General features: G+C 38.9%; 1 protein-coding gene across 1 annotated transcript in view; it reads right to left on the bottom strand.

Moving 5' to 3' along the window:
• Nucleotides 1–21,006, bottom strand: part of LOC144503088 (nuclear receptor subfamily 6 group A member 1) — a 387,078-nt gene that overhangs the window by 22,607 nt on the left and 343,465 nt on the right. The window contains exons 6-8 of the mRNA XM_078227588.1: nt 17,403–17,560; nt 13,300–13,527; nt 8,346–8,600 (exon numbers count right to left, since the gene is read on the bottom strand). Of these exons, the coding sequence (XP_078083714.1) occupies nt 8,346–8,600; nt 13,300–13,527; nt 17,403–17,560 (641 nt within the window). The remainder of the gene's footprint in view (nt 1–8,345; nt 8,601–13,299; nt 13,528–17,402; nt 17,561–21,006) is intronic.

The following is a 21,006-nucleotide window of genomic DNA, read 5'->3' as shown; positions in this document are numbered from 1 at the left end:
TGGTGTGCAGGCGACAATTTCAATGATCCAAAACTTGGAAACATTGTAAACGTTGAGGAGGACAGTGTAGAACTTCAAAAGGATACAGAGAAGTTGGTGGAGTGGACAGATAGGTGGCAGATGAAGTTCAACTTGGAGAAGTGTGAGCTGATTGATTCATTTTGGTAGAAAGAGCATGGAGAGACATATAAATTAAGGTGTACAACTCTAAAGGGGGTGCAGGAGCGAAAGGATCTGGGTGCATATGTGCATAAGTCATTGAAGATGGCAGGATGAGAGTAATTAAAGCATACAGTATCCTAGGCTTTATTAATAGTGGCATAGAATTTAAGAGCAAGGATGTTATGCTGAACTTGTATAAAACACTAGTTCAATCTCAGCTGAGTATTGTGTACAGTTCTGCATGCTATACTTTAGGAAGGATGCGGATGCATTGGAGAGAGTGCAGAAGAGGTTTACAAAATAGTTCCAGGATAAGAAACTTCATGAAGATAAATGGAGAAGTTGTGACTGTTCTCCATAGATAGGAGAAGGCTAAGAGGAGATTTGATAGAGATGTTCAAAATTATGAAGAGGTTGGACAGAGAAGATAGGGAGAAACGGCTCCTGCTCGGAAAAAGATCAAGAACGAGAGGACATAGATTCAAAATGATTTGCAAAAGTAGTAAATGTGATGTGAGAAAAATGTTTTTCACGCAGCGAGTGGTTTGGGTCTGGAATGCACTGCCTAGAAGTGTGGTGGAGGCAGGTTCAATCCATATTCAAGAAGGCATTAGATGATTATTTGAATAGACACAATGTACAGGGTTATGGGGAAAAGGCAGGAGAAATGCATTAAGTTATAATGCTCATTTGGCGAGCTGGTGCAGACACATGGGTTGAATGGCCTACTTCTGCACCGTAACGATTCTGTGATAGAGACTGCAGGGGCAAAGTTGCACACACAAGCATTTTTTTAAAAAAAGAATTAAATGAAAATCCTTCTGTTTTATATAATGAATTTGTAACATTTGTTAGCATTCACCAAACACGTCACTTTTATGAATTTCCAACACTGATTATTGCTTCCTTGCTTTTTGTGTTAAGTTCCTCCTTACAATACACAAAGTATGTCGCTCTTGCCGAGCAAAGCTGTTGCTGCAGTGTGACCTCCACAGTTCCCAATTTTCACTCTTTCAAACAATTCAGAATTCATTAGTAGAATATATTTAAGTACTTAAACCAAGTTTGTTTTCTATTTAAATATGATTTTTGTAAGTTTTTTTGCAAGGCTTCAAAGCCAACATTTTAATGACATAATTCTGCAAGATAGGATGTCATTTATATGGGGGGGGCAACGGTACAAATCAGCTAGAAAGTCAAGCCCACCTGCAATAAATATTCTTCCTTCAATGTAGGAGGCAAATAAGGTGGACAGGAATACACATTAAATATGCCACACAGTTGTTCATGCATAAAATTATTTGTGAACAGACTGAAATAAAAACTCATTAGTGCCAAGTTTGAGATTGTCACTGAATGGTGCAACTGCCCCCAGACCTGCAGCAATTCAGATTCTGTGTGTCAGAACAATGCAGCTAACCTTAAATCAAATTTTTAAAACTTCTAAAATTTGATAAGGAAATAACAGAGGGCATAAATCTGGTTCAAATTAGTGATGGAAAACACAGAAATTAAGATGGCAGATACCACTTATCACACATAACTTGGAATAGTACATAAAAATAAAGCATTCCTCCTTGATAAAAATCCTTAATAATTTTGACGTACTGGAGTAAATTTTAAAAAAATATGCTTTAGTTTGTAAAACAATAAATTGTAGCTATAGGATAGTAATTTACATTCTGTAAATCTTGAATATGTTCTAATATTCTAAAGTTTTTACACAATTTTTGAGAATGCTTGCAACTTTCTAGTTTCAAATATCTATTCTCTTTTGTGCTATATATTTATTGCAATTAAAATAATTCTTAATTTACATATACTTCAACTGCCACTAGTACAGATCTTGGGTGTACTCATCTGGAATTTATTTCCCGATACGCAATGTTAAAAGAGCCTCTTCCAAATCATACAACCCACAAATTTCAAAGAGGACAGACCAGCAAATAACAAATATGGACAATAAATTGGTCCAAGCTGTCTGAATTTTGAGGGACAAATTATTAGAATAGAATGTCACATTGGCCATAGAGTTGCTAGTTGAATATCCTAGTATTAAGGTATTTGAATGTTATGAGGTTGCCTACAGCAACATTTTCACAATTGTATATTTTTTCATTCAGTAAAATTGCAGCATTGAACATACCATAATAGTCATTGATAATTTGATGTTCTCCAAGTGATGCCATCATATGGCTACAGGGAAAATGGTAAAGTGGATCTGAATTTGGCTTAATGCTAGGAAGCAAAGGATAATAATTGATGGGTGTTTCGCGATAAAGTGGCTGCTTTCAAAGGGGTTTCACATGGCTCAGTAATTTATAGTGATTTAGACTTAGTAGGGAGATGATTAAGAAGTTTGCAAATAATACAGAAATTGACAATGTGGTTGATGGTAAGGAAGAAAACTGTAGACTAAGTTTTGATTGTACTAGTCAGATGGACAGAAATGTGGCAAATGGAATTCAAACCAGAGAAGTGTGAGGTGATGCACTTGGGGAGGGCGACCAAGACAAGTTATGATCGGCCTTTTGGCTAAGATCAAATGTTGGATCAAGCCCAAGATGGGGTGCAATGCCTCATCTTGTCAGCTTGGATCCTGTTTGTCTCTCTCGAGGGGACCTTGAATTGGATTCAATTTGGAATTTGAATTTGGTTTTTGGAGCAAGCAAGGAATGGATTTGGGTTTATACAGTCCATTCTGAGCACTGGCTTTGTAATTTTAAGGATGGAGTAAAAAAAAGTAAAAGTGTTGGATCAAGCCCAAGATGGGGTGCAACGCCTTATCTTGTTTCTCTCTCTTGTGAGGACCATGAATTGGATTGAATTTGGATTTTGGAGCAAGCACTGAATAGATTTGGGCTTGCCTGGTCCACTCCGAGCATTGGCTTTGCAACTTTAAGAATGGAGTAAAAATTCAAATTTTAAAAAGTAGGTAACTGTATGGTAAATATTACATGTATTGCAGCACCTTGGAATGCAACTTGTTCTATGTAGACAACTTTTAAATACCTCTGCACCATTTGTAAGGACCATTTTGAAATGTATATATTGTTTCTTTGACTGTACTGAAACACCCCGGAGTTTAACTTGATGCAAGTAAAGAACCTGAATACTTTTGCACTATGTGTAATGGTCATTTTGGAATGTTTGTAATGTTCTTTCAGATATTCTATGAGTAAGTTTTTTTTTAAAAAGGAGCTAACTCAGAAGTTTAGAGGAGTACAGAGATCTTGGATTCCATGCCCACATACCTTTCAAGTTGGAATACAGGTAGATAAGATGGTTAATGTGGCAGAGGGAATACTCCCCTTTATTAGTTGAAGCATAGAATGTAAGAGCAGGGAGATTATTCTAGAACTATATAACATACTAGGTTGGAAACAATTAGTGCTCTGCACAGATCTGGTCACTGCATTACAGAAGGATGTGATCTCACTGGAGAGTGTACTTAGGAGATTAATGAGGATGTTGCCAGAAGTGGAGAATTTTAAATATGAGAAAAGATAGGCTGTGGTTGTTTTCTTTGGAACTGGGCGACTGATGGAAAATTTAATTGAAATAAAATTATGAGGAACGCAGATACAGTGGATGCGATGGGCCTATTACCCTTAGCAGAGAGGGGCAGGTTTCAAACAACTGGCAGAAGCATTAGAGGGGATTTGAGGAGAGATATTTTCATTCAGGAAGTCTGAAACTCACTACCTGAACTGGTGGTAGAGGCAGAAATCCACACTGTATTTAAAAAAGAATTGGATGCGTGCTTGAAATGCTGTAATCTGAGCTACAGACCAAGAGGTGCAAAAAGTAGCATTAGGTTGGATAGCTCTTTTTTCAGTCAGCAGTGATACGATTAGGCGAATGGCTTCCTTCTGTGCCATAAATTGTCTATACCTTTATTTGCAGTATATTACAAAGCAGTACAGAGAATAGCAGCGTTATCCCATAATTCCACGAATAAGCAATTACCTGAGTTCTAATTTTAACCGGGCAGGCACCATCATGCACAATCCGTTAGATTCACACTCCACCACTCTGACCCAAACCTCAGAAACCTAGAACAATGCTTCCCAAACTTTTTCCCGGTGAAACCCCATTTTAAAACTGCAGATTTAGTGTGACTCTGGAGTAAAAATTCAGGAGGATTGAGAGTTGTTGAGTATGGGGGCTGGGGAGGTGGCCCTCAGTTGTTCAGTGAAGAGGGCTTGGCACCAAAGTAAAACAAAATTGCAGAATAGTAGCCTTCAGTATTTAATTATCAACTTTCATACAAGTATTTGTGTTTTGAAATTTAAACTATTTTGTGAAATGCCATCTTACTCACTGGGCCAAATCCGATTCAATACACTGACTTTGAAATGGCCCAAACTAACACAAATAAAGTAACAATTTAAATTTCTAGAAAGCATGCTCCAAAACCAGATTTGCTAAAAACATGAAAAGTCCCTAATCATTTGAAAAAAGGTTTCAGCTCACACTTTGAATAGGTTCAGAATGAACTGTTTTTAAGCAGAGCCCCCTATACATGGGAATGTGATACTACATCAATGATCTTGAGTTTTGAAGTTGACTTGATTCAAAGCCAGAAAAAAAAAAATTGGGTATGTCAATGGCAGATACCAAGGCTGCCTGTGTGAAGCTCATTCATTCCCTTCCTCTGCCAACAAATCGGGAGCCGGAGGAAAAAGAAAATCGTCCCCACATATCCTGGGACCTCAGAACCAGTCCCAGGACTTTCCGACATTTGATTGTCTTGACTCGGACTCTTTCCTCCCATAGGTAGCAGGTAAAATGTCAATGCTGGACTTTGAGAATGGAAATTTGCAGGAAACCAAATTGTCACCAGGGACCAATAAAGGAAGTCCTCACCAAGGTGCATGAGTAAAAGTATGTGGATCAGTAAAGTTCACAATTGGTAGTGAGGGAAAGTTCAAGGCCATGAGGAACAATCTTTGAGAAGCAAAGAAGTAAAATTGAAGTCAATAGACAGGAAAGTCAGACAGGGTGCTTAGCTGGTGGCCAATTATCCAATATCTCATGGCTTAGAACTTGCCAAAGTTGGAAGTTTGGTGATCCTGTGACTTTTTCTTTTCTTCAGAATGCTGGTACTTCTCTTATTTAATAAATAAACGGAAGGCATAAGTCACAACCTAGAAACTAAAGCTGTAAGTGTTGTATTTGTATACCTTGTATGATGCTCCACCTAAGATAATATTCTTTTACATAGAGTAATATAATTTTTTGAGGAAATAACAAGAAAGATTGATAAGGGTAGTGCAGTGGATGTTGTCTACATGGATTTCAGTAAGGCTTTTGACAAGGTCTCACATGGCGGACTTGTCAAAGAAGTGAAATCTCATGGGTACAGGGGAATGTTGGATCCAAAATTGGCTCAATGACAGGAAACAAAAAGTAACTGTTGATGGATGTTTTTGCAAATAGAAAACGATTTCCAATGGTGTTCCACAGGTCTGTCTTATATTAAAGATTTAGATTTCAATGTGAGAGACGTGATTGGGAGAGTTTTGGATGGCACTAAAATTGGTCTTATAGTTGAAAGTGAAGAGTATAGCTGTCGACTCCAGAATTGTATCAGTGGTTTGGTTGAGTGGGCAGAGAAGTGGCAAATGGAATTCAAATCTGGAAAAGTGTAAGGTAATGCATTTGGGGAGGGCAAACAAAGCAAGGGAATACTCAATAAATGGGAAAATATTGAGAGGGGCTAAGGAAGTGAGTGACCTTGGAATGCATGCGCACAGGTCCGGTGATCAAGAAAGCATATGGAATGCCTTCCTGTAATGAGCAAGTATTGAATGCAAAAACAGGGATATAATGCTGGAACTGTGTAAAATGCTAGTGTGACATTAGAGTACCTTTAAGAGATTTTAAAAAAAATCATGATTTCTGCAGCTCTCTGAGTCAGTGTTTCTCAGCGCTCAGCCTTAGCTGATGTCATAATGTTGCCGGGCTGACTATGATGACTCCTTTTATTGCTACTTAAGCGGTTTAAATGGGGTTGTTTGTGTTTACTCTGGGTATAGACTTATGATGATTAGAAGAGACATGAGAAACAACTTCTTCATCCAGAGGGCAGTGGGTGTCTGGAATTCACTGCCTAAGTTGGTGATTGAGGTTGAAATGCTCAACTTATTTAAAAGGTACATGGATCTGCATCTAAAGTGCTGTAACCTGCAAGGCTACTTATGGACCTGGTTCTGGAAAGTGGGATTAAAATGAACCGTGAGATTCTTTTTTGTTGGTGCAAACATGATGGGCTGAATGGCCTCTTTCTGCACTGTAATTATTCTATGGTTCTAGAATATATATAGTGGCCACTGTTTAAAATATTAAATTAAAAGATATTTAATTTTAAATTTTTAAACAAGTCTATTCACAACTGTACAGTGATTTAATTGGAAATTCATTCTAATAGACTGAAGTGGTCTAATAAGCTTATTCTTGTATCTTGTCTAAAAGTGAAATAAAAATTCCAACAGGGCCTCCAGAGATATGGTAACAGCACTCAAGTCTTTGGCACAAAAGTGAACACCAAAATTTTTCAATGCAGTTTTGACATTCCATTAGCAAGATAATTGGTGAGACCACATTAACTGAGAAAGAAAAAATTGAGTAAAACTATTAAAAGATAATTGATAAAGAGGATCATGGTAGCAAGAAGTATTCATAATTGACCAACAAATACTTACACATCATCAGGTATTGCGTTAAATTGCAGATTTCAGATACAATATTGAGAATTTATAAAATTCAGGAGTTGGTTACAAAGAACGACAGTGATACTTCACTAGCTGTAGAGTATCAAAGTACAGCCAGAATAAGTGAAGTTAAATGGCTCTGAGCAAAGCTCCAGTTCCCAGTGGCTTGTTTTAAATGTCAGGATTGAGCATGGGGTACAGGGGAATGTTGGATCCAAAATTGGCTCAATGACAGGAAACAAAAAGTAACTGTTGATGGATGTTTTTGCAAATAGAAAACGCCTTCCCTTAACATTGAAAAACCTATTAAATTTATCAAGCACCCAGGAGATCTAATGGACTGGCCAAGTTTTTAAACCTGGCTTCACACCAGTTGACTGGTGTGGCACACTGGTATTGTGTGAAAAAAGTGCACGTGTGCTGGGACTGCCAGCGTTCCCGTGCACCCTTCCATCAAGCTACCCGACAAGTCCAAGTATCTGAAATTCAAAAGGGAATGATTGGCTGCAGTTTGTGTTGGGAGGCTGTGGGGTTTTGTTCAGACGGTAGTTTTGACTCTACCAACATTGAAAGGAGTAGATTTTCAGCAGAAATGTGACTGACAAATCCTTGGAGCTGCCTGCAATCCCCCTACCTGCCCTCTCCCCCCACCGAGCTCACAGGAAAACAAGATTGTTTCAATTAACGCAGTATAATCAAATGAAATAATACATGTGATACCTATGATTGTACAATACAGTGCACACTGTTGACTGATGATAGTTTTTGTTGCTCTAATTGTAGGGCTACTGAAAAGTGGGCCCCTTGTAAACATGGCACCTTCTTTGAATGCCTTTCGGAAATCCAATAATACTATGGCTGGGATTCTCAGGTCCCGCTGCTGTGAACAGAGATTTGATTGTGTGCCAAATTCTCCATCCTTGTTGGAGTGGGGCGTACGAGACCGGAGAATTCCAGCCTACATCTACTGGTTCCTCCTTATCTACCCTACTTGTTACATCCTCAAATAAAACACTGAAATAAATTTGTCAAATTTGGATTTCCCACTAACCTGGGAAGTTGCTATTTACTGAACTTTGTATTTTGCTCTGATCCAATTGTATGTTGCAAATACAATTGGATCAGAAAACAACATACAATTTCAACTGTATGTTGCAAACCTCTCTAGTAAGATCGTAACCATAGTAAATGTAAATAAATGGAGTGGATGTGCCATGGAACTATTAGTCTCATTGAAGTGTGCCCTGTTACTGAAAAGATTGGGAACCACTCGTCTAAAGGGTGTTGAGCCATTTAGCTTTAGTGTGCTTGGGATAACAAATTGTAACCAGGCTCTGATTATAATGTCACTTTTATACTAATGTGCGCCCGAATCAATTCGCATGGATACAAAATTGGCTGCATACCTGTAGCCTCAAGTAAATTATCAAATAGTGCAAAATAAGCATTCTATGCCATTTATCTCACCTTTGGAGTTCATCGTCAGATGGTGCATACTTTGAAGTCACATCAGCAAGATCTCCAAAAATCTGTCGGTCATAGACAGTGAGGGAAGATAGGAGGATGAGTTCTTGCCAGGTGGAGCTTAGCAGGCAGGTGTAATCTTTGATTGATAATTCACAGAAGAATGGCAATTTTTTGATCCAGCCAATTTGCCTGAAAAGTAACTCATCTGCCAGCCGGCAAAGTAAAGCAAAGAGCTCAGCCTGAGTTACCTTGTACCTGTTAAAAAATAAAATATCAAAACCTAAAATTACAACAATCTTTGGGAAAACACACAACTTCAACTGAATTGGTTTAAATGTAGCTTGAATTTTTTGAAGAAATTAGTTGCAGTAATGGTAACATAATTTGATTTAAAATATTCATGAAATAGGAAAAGGACATTTAGCAAATCATGCCTGTACTTTCTAAGGCCATTTACAGTGTGCACCATCATGGATTCTCCATAATTTATTTAAGCTTTTGAGAGAGGTAAATGATCACAAACAGGAAAAAATATTCAAAAGAACTTTGCAGCCGCTTCTTGACTCAATACAAAGTTCAACAATTTCAGACTGTAATCTTTGCTCCCACCCTTTTCCTCCCATTTTGACCCCTTTGCAGGTTTCAGTCTTAATCTTGTTCTTGTTTTTGCTTTTGGATGGCAGCTGTTCTTTGTTCTGCCATTTACACCTCCTCTGGACTTATCTTTTGTTTCTTGTTCCATTACCTCTCCCTTTGGCTATTTCCACCAACTCTTTTGTCATTTATTGTGTCTTCCCTCTGCTGCCCTTTCAGACCTTCCCATTTGTTTTTTTCCACCTTCTCCCATTTCACCTCCTTAAAAGTTATTACACTTCTAACTTTTCCCAGTTCTGGTAAAGATCCCAATCTGAAATGTTAACTATTTCTCTTTGCACAGGTGATGCTACATCTGCAAAGTATTTCTAACATTTTCTATGTCAATTTATATGGCACGGTGGCACAGTGGTTAGCATTGCTGCCTCACAGTGCCAGGGATCCGGCTTCGATTCCGGCCTCGGGTCACTGTCTGTGTGGAGTTTGCACATTCTCTGCGTGGGTTTCCTCCAGGTGCTCCAGTTTCCTCCCACAGTCCAAAGATATGCAGGTTAGGTTGATTGGCCATGCTAAATTGACCCTAGTGTCAGAGGGATTAGCAGGGTAAATTTGAGAGGTTATGGGAATAAGGTCTGGGATTGTGTTCTGTGCAGACTCAATGGGTTGAATGGCCTCCTTCTGCATTGTAGGGATTCTACAAAAAAAAAATGACATGGTTTAAAACTATTATTTACTAGTGGATTGAAAAGACAAAATGTGCTTTAGAGTAATTCACCAGTTGTGCTTGTAATTGGTCCCAAAATGATATTTTCATAACAAGATATATGTCTAAGATTCTTTCAAAAAGGAGTTAGCTAGATTCATCTTCAAATCCTTCCAGGGTTTTGCAGTCTCCACATCAACAATCTTCTCCACTCCAATTTTACGTGCACATACTTCTCTCCAGACACTAACTTTACTATATTTCTACTCTCTCCCTCTATTTCATAACTGGCTATTCATGTAGTTACTATATATTCATCTTCTGCAACTCCCTTTGTCATTATTTCCACTTTCCTCTCGGCCTTTAAAAGGTGCCTTAACTTTGATATTTTCAGACCTCTCTTGATCCTCCTCCTTTTCTCCATTCTGTCTAACTGCTACTCACCACTCTGTAAAGCAGTCTGTGAAGGTTCTGTATGTGTAATGAGTACTATAGAAATGTCAGTCGTTGTTACTGTCAAAGACCTTTGGTCCCTTTGGATTTATCATCAACTAAATTGTACTATTGAAGTTAAATCACTTCTGAAGTATATAGTCAAATTGTTATACACAAATAAAAGGAAACCATGCATAAACTGCAATGTTTTGACCAGAACACACACATACCCAATTTGGTCACCAATACATCCTATCCCATATTTCTCTACTGAAGCAGAAAACAGAGAGGCTCTAGTAAAACAAGTAGCTTGCTGAAGGTACATTGCTGCTCCTCTCAACTTTCTAGAAATAATTAACAGAAATCATCTAATAACAAACATTTGCACCCAAAATACAAATATTCATCTGCTAGTATACAGCAAAACTGATGAGCAACTATTCACCTCTAGAAGTATAATTATTGATAGCTCTTCTGTATCATTGCTCACTTGGGTGATAGTCTGATACCATTCAGTGTAAAAACTATTATTCTATGGCAAAGTTAACATATCTTATTATTATTTTATGAGCTAAGTGGGGCTGATTCTGAATTTTGGCTAATTGACCAGTGGAGCCCAATTGCAGCCAGTCCCTTCTAGCTGTAAAGAGGCCTATTTAAATAAAATTACCTGATGCACTTTGGTGGATTTAGAATTGTAATATTAAGACAGACCAAATACGACCTGATCAACAGTAAGGTAAATCTGGGCATTGTGGTGATGACCCAGAATATCCTCTGGGACTCAAGACAATCAAATAATTGAACATTTTAAAATTGTTTGCTCTTAAAGCTCCAATCTAGGAACTGGGCACTTTTGTATGTTTTAAATACTATGCACTGGTTAGGGACTTCATGAGTATACATGTAATTGGCAATTTTTAAATTTCTCTTTAATTGTGAAGGTCATTGGAAGAAATCTGTAAAGAAGCTAATGAGCTGCAAGAAACTTGCTTAAAATCAGCTTAATTTTTCCTATATTGGAGACTGATGGAGAAGGACAATTCCTGAAGGATGGTAAAATGCACGTGTGCCATTCTTATTATTCAGCAACATATTTGTGGTATGGCTCACTAAGTCACATTCTGTGTAATTTTATAAAAACAGATGCAATGTGGTGCAGAACGTATTAATCTATTGTGAAGATCACAATGTGGAGCTTTAGAGTTCCCATTGTTAAATGTGGTCTATAATCAATTCAAGATTGAACTGGTGAGAACTGGTCACAGCTGGATTTGAGTGGAGGAGACCGATTACCTGTAATTTAACTGGATTCATCAGTATGGACCCCAGTTACAGAGTTGGGACCAGTACTTCTCAGCCAATTTCAGCTGGAACCAGTTCACCTGTTGTCAATTTTACTAAAACCAATACACCAGTGAAAACCTCGCTCTCATCCCTTGTCCCTCCCCGCCGTTATGTGTCTCTCTCTCTCTGTTTCCCCCCTCCAGTCTCCACCCTCCCTGCTCCTGCAACCTCTAGCATTTATTATACACTGTCTCTACTTGTAATTGGATGTGTTCTCAATGAAAATCTATTCAAGGAGCATGTTCATTGTCTCACTTTTTAAATATTTTTGTGCAGAAGCAAAATTGCAAGAACAGTGACAAGTTCAATGGAGATTCACATATTGTGAAATGTATACCTGATCTTAAGTGGCTTTTAAGAATAAACTCAGTATTTGTGTGAGCTAATACATTTGTATATCCCCATCACAAAAGCAATAAAAAGATTATTTCATGATCTCAATCATGGAATTTGTTATTTTAAAAAATTATTCCATAAAACAATGTTAAAGCAATGGAGACTTCATAAAGAGCTAACTGCATTGTTCAGAGTGAGATCACAGGGAAACATAAGTGATTGCAAAATATTCACCAACCAATCTTCTAAGCTCATGTATTTTTTTTAGTATTGATAGGTTTTACTAGCATTAGTAAATCTTACCAGCAGTAAAGAAGCTTACTGGGAGTAGTAGGTTTATTAATTATAAATTAATTGAGAGAAATAATAAAGTAGCAGATTATAAAGATGGCAGGGCAGTTGTGACTGCAGAGTGCAGAGTTCCTGGACACCAGAAAAACACATCTTCAGTAAGTATCTGCAGCTTAGAAACTTCGGCTCAGAGTCAGTGAGCTGGAAAGCGAGTTGCGGACACTGCAATACATCAGGGAGGGGAAGTTACCTGGACACTTTGTACCAGTTGCAACAACCTCTCAACATGACAGTGCAGCCCAGGATTATGTCTCTTTTTGCAACAGCATTTGCTCAAACTTTTATTTTGAATGCTTGGTCTGTAGTATCTGCAGTAAATCCAGGCAGTGTAGATGGTGTCTGGATTGTGTTTTGTCCCAACATATGGTGATGTAACCTCAAATTTTGCTGAATCATACTTATTAATCCAGAGCACCTCATTCACATACATGCACATTGGATAGGGACTACATACTTCAGTTGATTGACATCAATTGATCCTCATTGGAGCCTGAAATACCACCAGATAAACTGAGAAAATTATCAGTTCAGTACTATCACCAGTTTTACTGGTACTTCCCACTGAGCTACCAGTTCAAAACTGGATCTACTCTGGAACAGTTAATCTCAGGTATATATGTATGTGTCCATAGGTCAGCCCCCATTTCCTGTCTGTCACTAACAAATGTTCAGCAACAAAAAATACCACCAGTTTTGTTGGAACTTATTTTAATATCTTGAGTCTAGTATTTTCTGTTGCTGGAGAATTTCTCTATTCATTCAAATAACTAATTTGAAAGGAACATTTGTTAGTGACAGACAGGAAATGTGGGCTGACCTATGGATACATACATACCTGAGATTAACTGTTCCAGAGAAGAAATGTTGAATCAATAGAATGAAACAAGCTTTCCTTTCCTAATATAAAAAGTAATTCAAGTACCCTAGTCTTCCATGCAGCAGCCTGTTGAAGATTGAACATAACCCTCCCAAAGAAGATGAATTACTCTAAAAACAGTCAAAATTTGTGTAATATTTTTACTATAGAGTTTGACTTGTAAAGTTACCAAATAAAATGTAACGAACATGACAGAATTTTTTAATTCACTGTATTTGGAAATGAGCATAAAAATTAGTTAATACAGAAACAGTGCTTCAGTCCACAAGAGATGATATATATACCTCAAAGTTACATTAAACTTTACTCACCCATCTTCAATCAGCATTGGTGTTCCAAGAGGTTCAAGGTCTTCAGCTCCAACCAGCTGGCTTACAAGAGTATGTGACTGAGGGTCCAGGTTGCGGGGTTGTGGTGGCAACAGACCTGAATGAGCAGCATAGCTAAAAAGGTGCGGCAGGTACTGATAGTGCGCAGTGACTGGTGTCCCCATGAACTGATCCCTGAGTGCAGTGTACCCATTCAGCTCCATTGATCTGCTGGAAAGGAAAGACAAAAGGTTTGTGTTTACTCTTTATATTAACTAAGCAGGAAGAGAGAAGGAGAAAGAGACAAACAAACAGAATAGTTCACTTTCTAATATTGGAAAAGCTTTCCAAAAATGTCATTATAGAAAAATAGTTGTGGAATGAAATGAAACACTGATGCACATAAAAGCTGTATATAAATTGAAATCTTAATGAATGCACAAACGCTTGGTTATTTATGGGATTCACTTAAAAAACTTTCTATTGGTGACATAGTTAAATAGAATAACTAGCATATATAGAGTACTCCTTGTGTCAATGATAGCATTGTGATTTTGACTAGTGACCAATGACTAGTGATAAAGAGTTGTTGATCAAAGGTCCAAAGACATGAGTTCAAGTAAGTAAATAAATCAGGAATAAAAAGCAAGTCAGTAATGGTGACCATGTAATCACAAGATTGTTAGGAAAATCCATCTGGTTTACCCGATGTCCTTCAGAGGATGAATTCTGTTATCCTAATGTGCTTAACTGTCGCTGGACTAATAATTCAGAGACCCAGGGTAATCCTCTGGGGACTTGGGTTCAAATCCCAAACTACAGCAAATGGTGGAATTTAAACTCAATAGAACCTCTGGGCTTAAAATCTAATGATAACTATGATACTTTTGTCAATTGTCATAAAAACTCATCTGGTTCACTGGGAAGGAAGCCTACTGTCCTTACCTGGTCTAGCTTACATGTGACTGCAGACCCATAGCAATGTGGTTGACTGTTAAATGCCTAGCAAGCAAGTCATTTGTATTCAACACTTATGAAGAAAACACAAAGGAACAAAACCTGATGGACTACCTGGCATCAATGCCTGGGAACAGCACTACCTGGAGTTTCCCATTTGAGTCACTCATCATACTGACTTGGAAATTAATCAACGTTCCTTTATCATTGCTGGGTCAAAATCCTGGAATTCCCTCCCTAACTGCACTGTGGATGTACCTACATGCCAGGGACTGCAGCGATTCAAGAAGGCAGCTCACCACCAGCTGAAGGGCAACTAAGGATGGGCAATAAATGCTGGCCTAGCCAGTGATAGAGGTGTATAAGATTTTGATGGGTATAGATAGAGTGAATGCAAGCAGGCTTTTTCCGCTGAGGCTAGGGGAGAAAAAAACCAGAGGGCATGGGTTAAGGGTGAAAGGAGAAAAGTTTAAAGGGAATATTAGGGGGGGCTTCTTCACGCAGAGAGTGGTGGGAGTGTGGAATGAGCTGCTGGATAAAGTGGTAAATGCTTTTAACATTTAAGAAAAACTTGGACGGGTTCATGGATGAGAGGGGTGTGGAGGGATATGGTCCAAGTGCAGGTCAGTGGGACTAGGCATAAAATGGTTCGGCACAGACAAGAAGGGCCAAAAGGCCTGTTTCTGAGCTGTCATTTTCTATGGTTCTATGATGCTCATGTCATGTAAATGAATTTAACTGCACTCTGAAATGGTTTATCAAGTCACTGGGTTGTAGCAAATTACAATAATAAAGAATAAAGCTGGATGAACTACTGGCATTGAACTAGACATCAGATTCAAAAATGATAATGGTACAGTCAGTCCATTTGGCCATGCAAAATTCTTCTTACTAACATCTGGAGACCTAAGCCAGAATTAGAGATGCTATACCACAGATTAATCATGCAATAACTTGACACAGCCATGCTCTCAGAATCATACCTTTAGCCCAGAGTCCTCCATCACCATTTCTAGGTATGTCCTGTCACACCAGCAGGACTGGGTCACTAGAGATAGTGGCATAGTGGTTTAAGGTCAGATGGGAATGACTCTAGAGTCCTCAACACTGACAGTGATCCCACAAAGTTTCAAAGCTGGCGCTGTCCCTGGTTTCTCCAAAATCAGGTCTCCCAGATGCTATATTTGGCCCCAGGATTAGAACTCCTACAGTGCTGAAGGAGGCCATTCAGCCCATCGAGTCTGCACTGATGACAATCCTACCCAGGCCCTATACTGTAACCCACATATTTACCCTGCTAATCCCTCTAACCTACACATCCCTGCACACGAAGGTACAATTTAGCAAGGCCAATCAACCTAACCTGCACATCTTTGGATTGTGGGAGGAAACCAGAGTACCCGGAGGAAACCCACGCAGACACGGGGAGAATATGCAAACTCCACACAGACAGTGACCCAAGCCAGGAATTGAACCCAAGTCTCTGGCGCTATAAGGCAACAGTGCTAACCACTGTGCCACCATGCCGCCCCATTCTCTGACCCCTAGCTATCAAGTGCATATGAATAGTTCCCAGGGCTTCTCTGTGAGCTGCTAACCACACAAGGTCCAAATTGCAATCAACTGAATTGCAGAGTTTCCTCTGAGCCCTAATTGCATGAAGCCTGCTATCAGCAGAACCTTTTCATTATCCCCTATGGTAGAACATGCAGATAAATTGAAACCAGAGTATCTTCTTAAGATCCACCCACTTTAATGATAACGTAGGCTTTTGGGGTTCACAGACTACATTTTAACTAATTTAGCTCTAACTCCAAAATAAAACATCTGTCTGTACTGTACTTCTCTGCAAGCAGTGTAGACAAGATGTCTCCAGCTATCTAGTTAAGTAAGCTCACCTTTTGTGTTATGGGTCCCACTCTATTAAACAAACCCACCTTCTGATTTGCCACTTCTTGAGATATTTTAGTAATCTCTAAAGCCCAACATTTTAGTTACCTTAATTCCTGAACAACAATCTTTTCAGAACTAAACATTGCTTCTAAAATGCCCCATGAACTAAATTTTCATCCAAATAACCACTCAAGGCAGGTAGCATTTTTCATCTCCTTAGGCAGATAATGAGAACGGAGGTTGAGAAGTCACCAAAGACCTTTGGTACTGCAGAGGATTGAAAGGAGTGCTCGCACTTCTGGCAGCTCCTGGAAGTAAATAGTTTTTCAACAAACATTTTATACCTAAAAAGTGGGATTGGTGCTAACACTTTTTTAGGCCAGTATTCAATACCAGTTCTGATGGATGGTAAACCCACAAAACATCATAACTTGTCATTTACAAATGTTGACCAAGTTGCTGAGTATGTAAAGCATTTTCTGTTCTTATTTCATGGTACATACTTATTTTACTTCAACATACTAAAAGTCAGGGGATCTATATTCAAAAGTGGAATGATGCAAATAGTGTAAATCAGAAAGCGTTCATCTCCAAAAACAATACCAAATCATGTACGAATGAATAATATACATTTATGAATTCATTTGGCACATTTTCATTTTTAGAACATAGAACAGTACAGCACAGTATAGGCCCTTCGGCCCTCGATGCTGTGCCAAGCTTTGTCCGAAACCACAATCAAGCTATCCCACTCCCTATCATTCTGGTGTGTTCCATGTGCCGCTCCAATAACCACTTGAAAGTTCCTAAAGTGTCCGACTCCACTATCACAGCAAGCAGTCCATTCCACACCCCAACCACTCTCTGAATAAAGAACCTACCTCGGACATCCCTCCTATATCTCCCACCATGAACCTTATAGTTATGCCCCCTAGTAACAGCTACATCCATGCGAAGAAATAGTCTCTGAACGTCCACTCTATCTATCCCCCTCATCATCTTATAAACCTTTATTAAGTCGCCTCTCATTCTCCTCCGCTCTAAAGAGAAAAGCCCTAGCTCCCTCAACCTTTCCTCATAAGAACTACCCTCCAAACCAGGCTTTTCTGCTAAATGAAGTACTCAATTGTTAATAGCATAATACAGCCATAATATTGGATTAAGTCATCAAAAGTGAGCTGCTGCAAAATACGGAATTAAAAAATTCTGGACATTTAACTCAATCTTGCTTCAACATTTAACTCAAAAACTCCCACCTTGAGGAAGGAGTGGAAACAGGCGATGGTTGGTTGCCCTCGGAGATGCCATTGCCAGGGGAGCTGTGATCACTGTCTCCATTGTTGCTCCATGAATTATTAGCCTCCTCCTCAAATTCTTGTCCAGACATAATTCTTTCAATCTCTTCTTCAGATATCTGAAATATATTAAAACATTCTTTGAACAGCTTAAATATTTATTCATAAGAATGAATATCTGTTCAATTAAAAAGCAGAATACAGTGGATGCTGAAATCTGAAAGGAAAAAGTTGAGAAAAGTGTGCTTGCAGACTGAACAGAGGCATGCTGTAAAACAGCGTTTGGTCTCCCCAATATAGAGCAGATTGCATTGTGAGCAGCGAATACTGTAAATTGAAAGAAGTACATGTAGATTGTTTCACCTGGAAGTGCTGTATGGGACCTTGGATAACAGCCATTCACACCTCCTCTAGGCACATCTTATGTTTCATTACTTGTTCCATTACCACTCCTTTTGGCATTGCACTCCAAACCTTTTGTCATTTAATCTCTATAGTCTTCCACCCTATCATAGACCCTTCCTTCTTTTCTTTTTCCCATCCTTCCTCCTTTCACTTGCTCCAAAACTTACTACATTTTTAACTTTTCCCAGCTCTGATGAAAGGTCATTAGCCTGACAAGTCACTCTGTCAATCTCTCTATAGATGCAGCCAGACCTTAATATTTCCACCATTTTCTGTTTTAATATCTGTTCAATTATAAAAGGATGTAGCTGTTTCAAGTTATATATTGGGAAAGTAGCTCAAGGACCATTTCTTATCTCTTCCAACTGTAGAATTAAGATGCAAAGAGCACTTATTTTAGTAATATATTGATTTCTGAGTATTTCTTGCATGAACAGAAATTAAACACTACCTAATAAATGGGGATGATTTCAACTGGTTCTTAATTACAATTGCATCATAAACAAACCCAAAAGATTGTTCTGATCGATGTATCTAGTGAGCCAGTAAATGCTATCAAAGTGAACATGACTGTGATTCTACAAGATATAGTAACTACAGAAAATATTGCACATTTGTTTAAAATGTCAATCCACACTAAGTGACCAAAGAAAAATCTAGTCCGAGGGTCTATTGGTTCATTTCTAAAGGGGCCAATTTTTAACACCTGTACTCTTCAGAATTGGATGCACATGGGATACAAAGGAGTACAGCAATGGATGAAAATCTGTTCCATTGAAACTGCCCATTTTGTATCTAACACATATTGTGATGACACTGCGAGACTCCGAGAATTGTTTGGACTCAGTGAAGGAAATTTAAAAAAAGCAAATCCCAAGTGGTTTGTGTCAGTTTACATCCAATGTAAAGTGTTATCCTCCAAATCTTGCCTAGCTCTCTGAGGACATTACCAGAACTAATTTACAATCATGACAACGGAATCAAGCTCGGATGTGGAATCAAAGCAGGGTCAAGAACTGAATGAGGTTTTGAGAAGAAAGAGGAAGCAGTGTGTTGAGAAAAGGGAGATAGAACATGATTGCCAATGCTTTATCACAATTTGAACATTCCTTCTTCTTTCATCAATGTTGGGAGAAAAAGACTAAACTGGACTATGCTACTATTATATCTGCATGCTTCAACTTAATAAAATGTATATACATATTGTAGAGTATTAATAGTATGAAACTAGAGGTTTGAAAAATGAAGCCGCATTTTCATATTGATGGGCTTTTTTTGAGGGGGGGAAAATGTGATGATATTGTGCCTTTTATATCATGGTTCTTGTGAAGGATATGTTAAAATTCAACTCTGTTTAAATGATGCCACTCTGTCTGCTCCAGGCAGCCCACATGCTGAGAATGCAGAAGAATACTTTATCCTAGATACTGGGGACTTTTTTTAAAAATCTGAGCAAATGCAGTTTTTTTGGGGTTGCCCCTTGGGGTTTCAGATTAGGGGTTTGATTAGGTTGATCGGCAGAGGTCAAGTTATCTGCTAATCGGAGCAGCTCTGCTTACAGAGGCAAGCAGGCAGTTTTCTGCTTGGGTCTGCAAGGAGCAGAAGCTCTTCTCTCTCTCTGGAGACTGCAGTTTGGGACCTGCTAGAAAATAGGTGCCTCTCTCCCGAAGAGTTCTAGAGGTTTGAGGATTAGCAGCCTGTGTACCAGCATGAAAGCCTGTTGTTTGCTAACTGATTTTGAAGAGGAGTTTACGTCTATGAGGAATATTGCTTAAATTGAAATAGAGATAGACTAGCAGTTAAGAATTGTATCTTGTCATGTTTAAGTATTTCAACTGGTAAAAGTTATGCTCAGTCTTTTCTTTATAGTTAAACTGTGTTGTTAAATAAAATTTGTTTTGATAAAAGCTTCCTAGTGGATCAATGGAATCACACCTGGAGTGAAACACCTTATCCTCACACTAATGCCAAAAATTAAAAATAGTTGGGGTCTTGTCTAACTTCATAATATTTTTTGGAATTTTTGATGTTGTCCCCAACCATGGGGCAGCAAGGTGACACAGTGGTTAGCACTGCAGCCTCACAGCACCAGGGACCAAAGTTCGATTTCCAGCTTGGGTCACTGTCTGTGTGGAGTTTGCACGTTCTCCCCATGTCTGCCTGGGTTTCCTCTGGGTGCTCCGGTTTCCTCCCACAGTCCGAAAGATGTGTAGGTTAGATGTGCATGCTAAATTCTCCCTCACTGTACCCGAACAGGCGCTGAAGTGTAGCGACTCAGGGATTTTCACAGTTACTTTATTATTGTGTTAATGTAAGCCTTGTGACACTAATAAATAAACTAAACTTAAAGCAACAGTATTTACAGTTCAAGTATCATTTACTGTTGAATGCTTCCACCAGAAATAGATGCAAGCTTCACAGTCAAATGGCAGAAGTGACATAATTTAGACTTTCATACTATTTTCCTGATTTTATGCCAAATTTGCATGTGCGTACTTTAGTAAGTATTAATTGGGAGAATAGCATTGCCAGCAGCACTTTTCATTAGTTAGGAATCTAAAGGGGCATCCTTTTTTCCTTTTGGTGCTCAATTCTATGGGTGAAGTTAAGTGAAAGAGATGTTTGAGTTCTTGGAGTACTTGCTTTGGAAAGCAACTTACTCCTTGAGCAGTTAGTTTCGCAATGAGAATCTCTCTTTAGTTGTGATACCTGGATGAAGAGGAAGATGAGCAATGCATCAAGCCATGGCAAGCCACACTGCATCACATGAAGATTGTTACCGCTTGCCATTATTTACATGTGTACACAGAGGTCTTACGTGGATATGTCCAACAATGCATGCAAAGGATTTGATTCATCAAGGGGGCAGTGGCAGAGTTGTGTTGCATAATGGAACCTGGTAGTCTGAGGGGGCTCGGGGAGGAATGGGGTGGGTGGCTCATATTTAGCCACTTCTTCATAAGGCTCCCCCAGCTTGAAAACATCCTTGGCCTCTCCAACCCTCCCCATGCAGCCTGCTTGACTGATGCCAGCAAGCCCACCCCTCTTAAATTTAGTCAAGGCTTCCAATGCTGTTCCTATTCTGATTCCTACTGCAGCTCCAATAGTGGGAAATGCTCCTTTTGATGTTGCTGGGACTGAAGAACTGCCAGCCCCCTTA

Source organism: Mustelus asterias, chromosome 13 (assembly GCF_964213995.1).
Source record: "Mustelus asterias chromosome 13, sMusAst1.hap1.1, whole genome shotgun sequence".
NCBI classification, from domain to species: Eukaryota; Metazoa; Chordata; class Chondrichthyes; order Carcharhiniformes; family Triakidae; genus Mustelus; species Mustelus asterias.
Note: the sequence above shows the minus strand (reverse complement) of the source record. Positions and strands in the feature narration are given on the sequence as shown.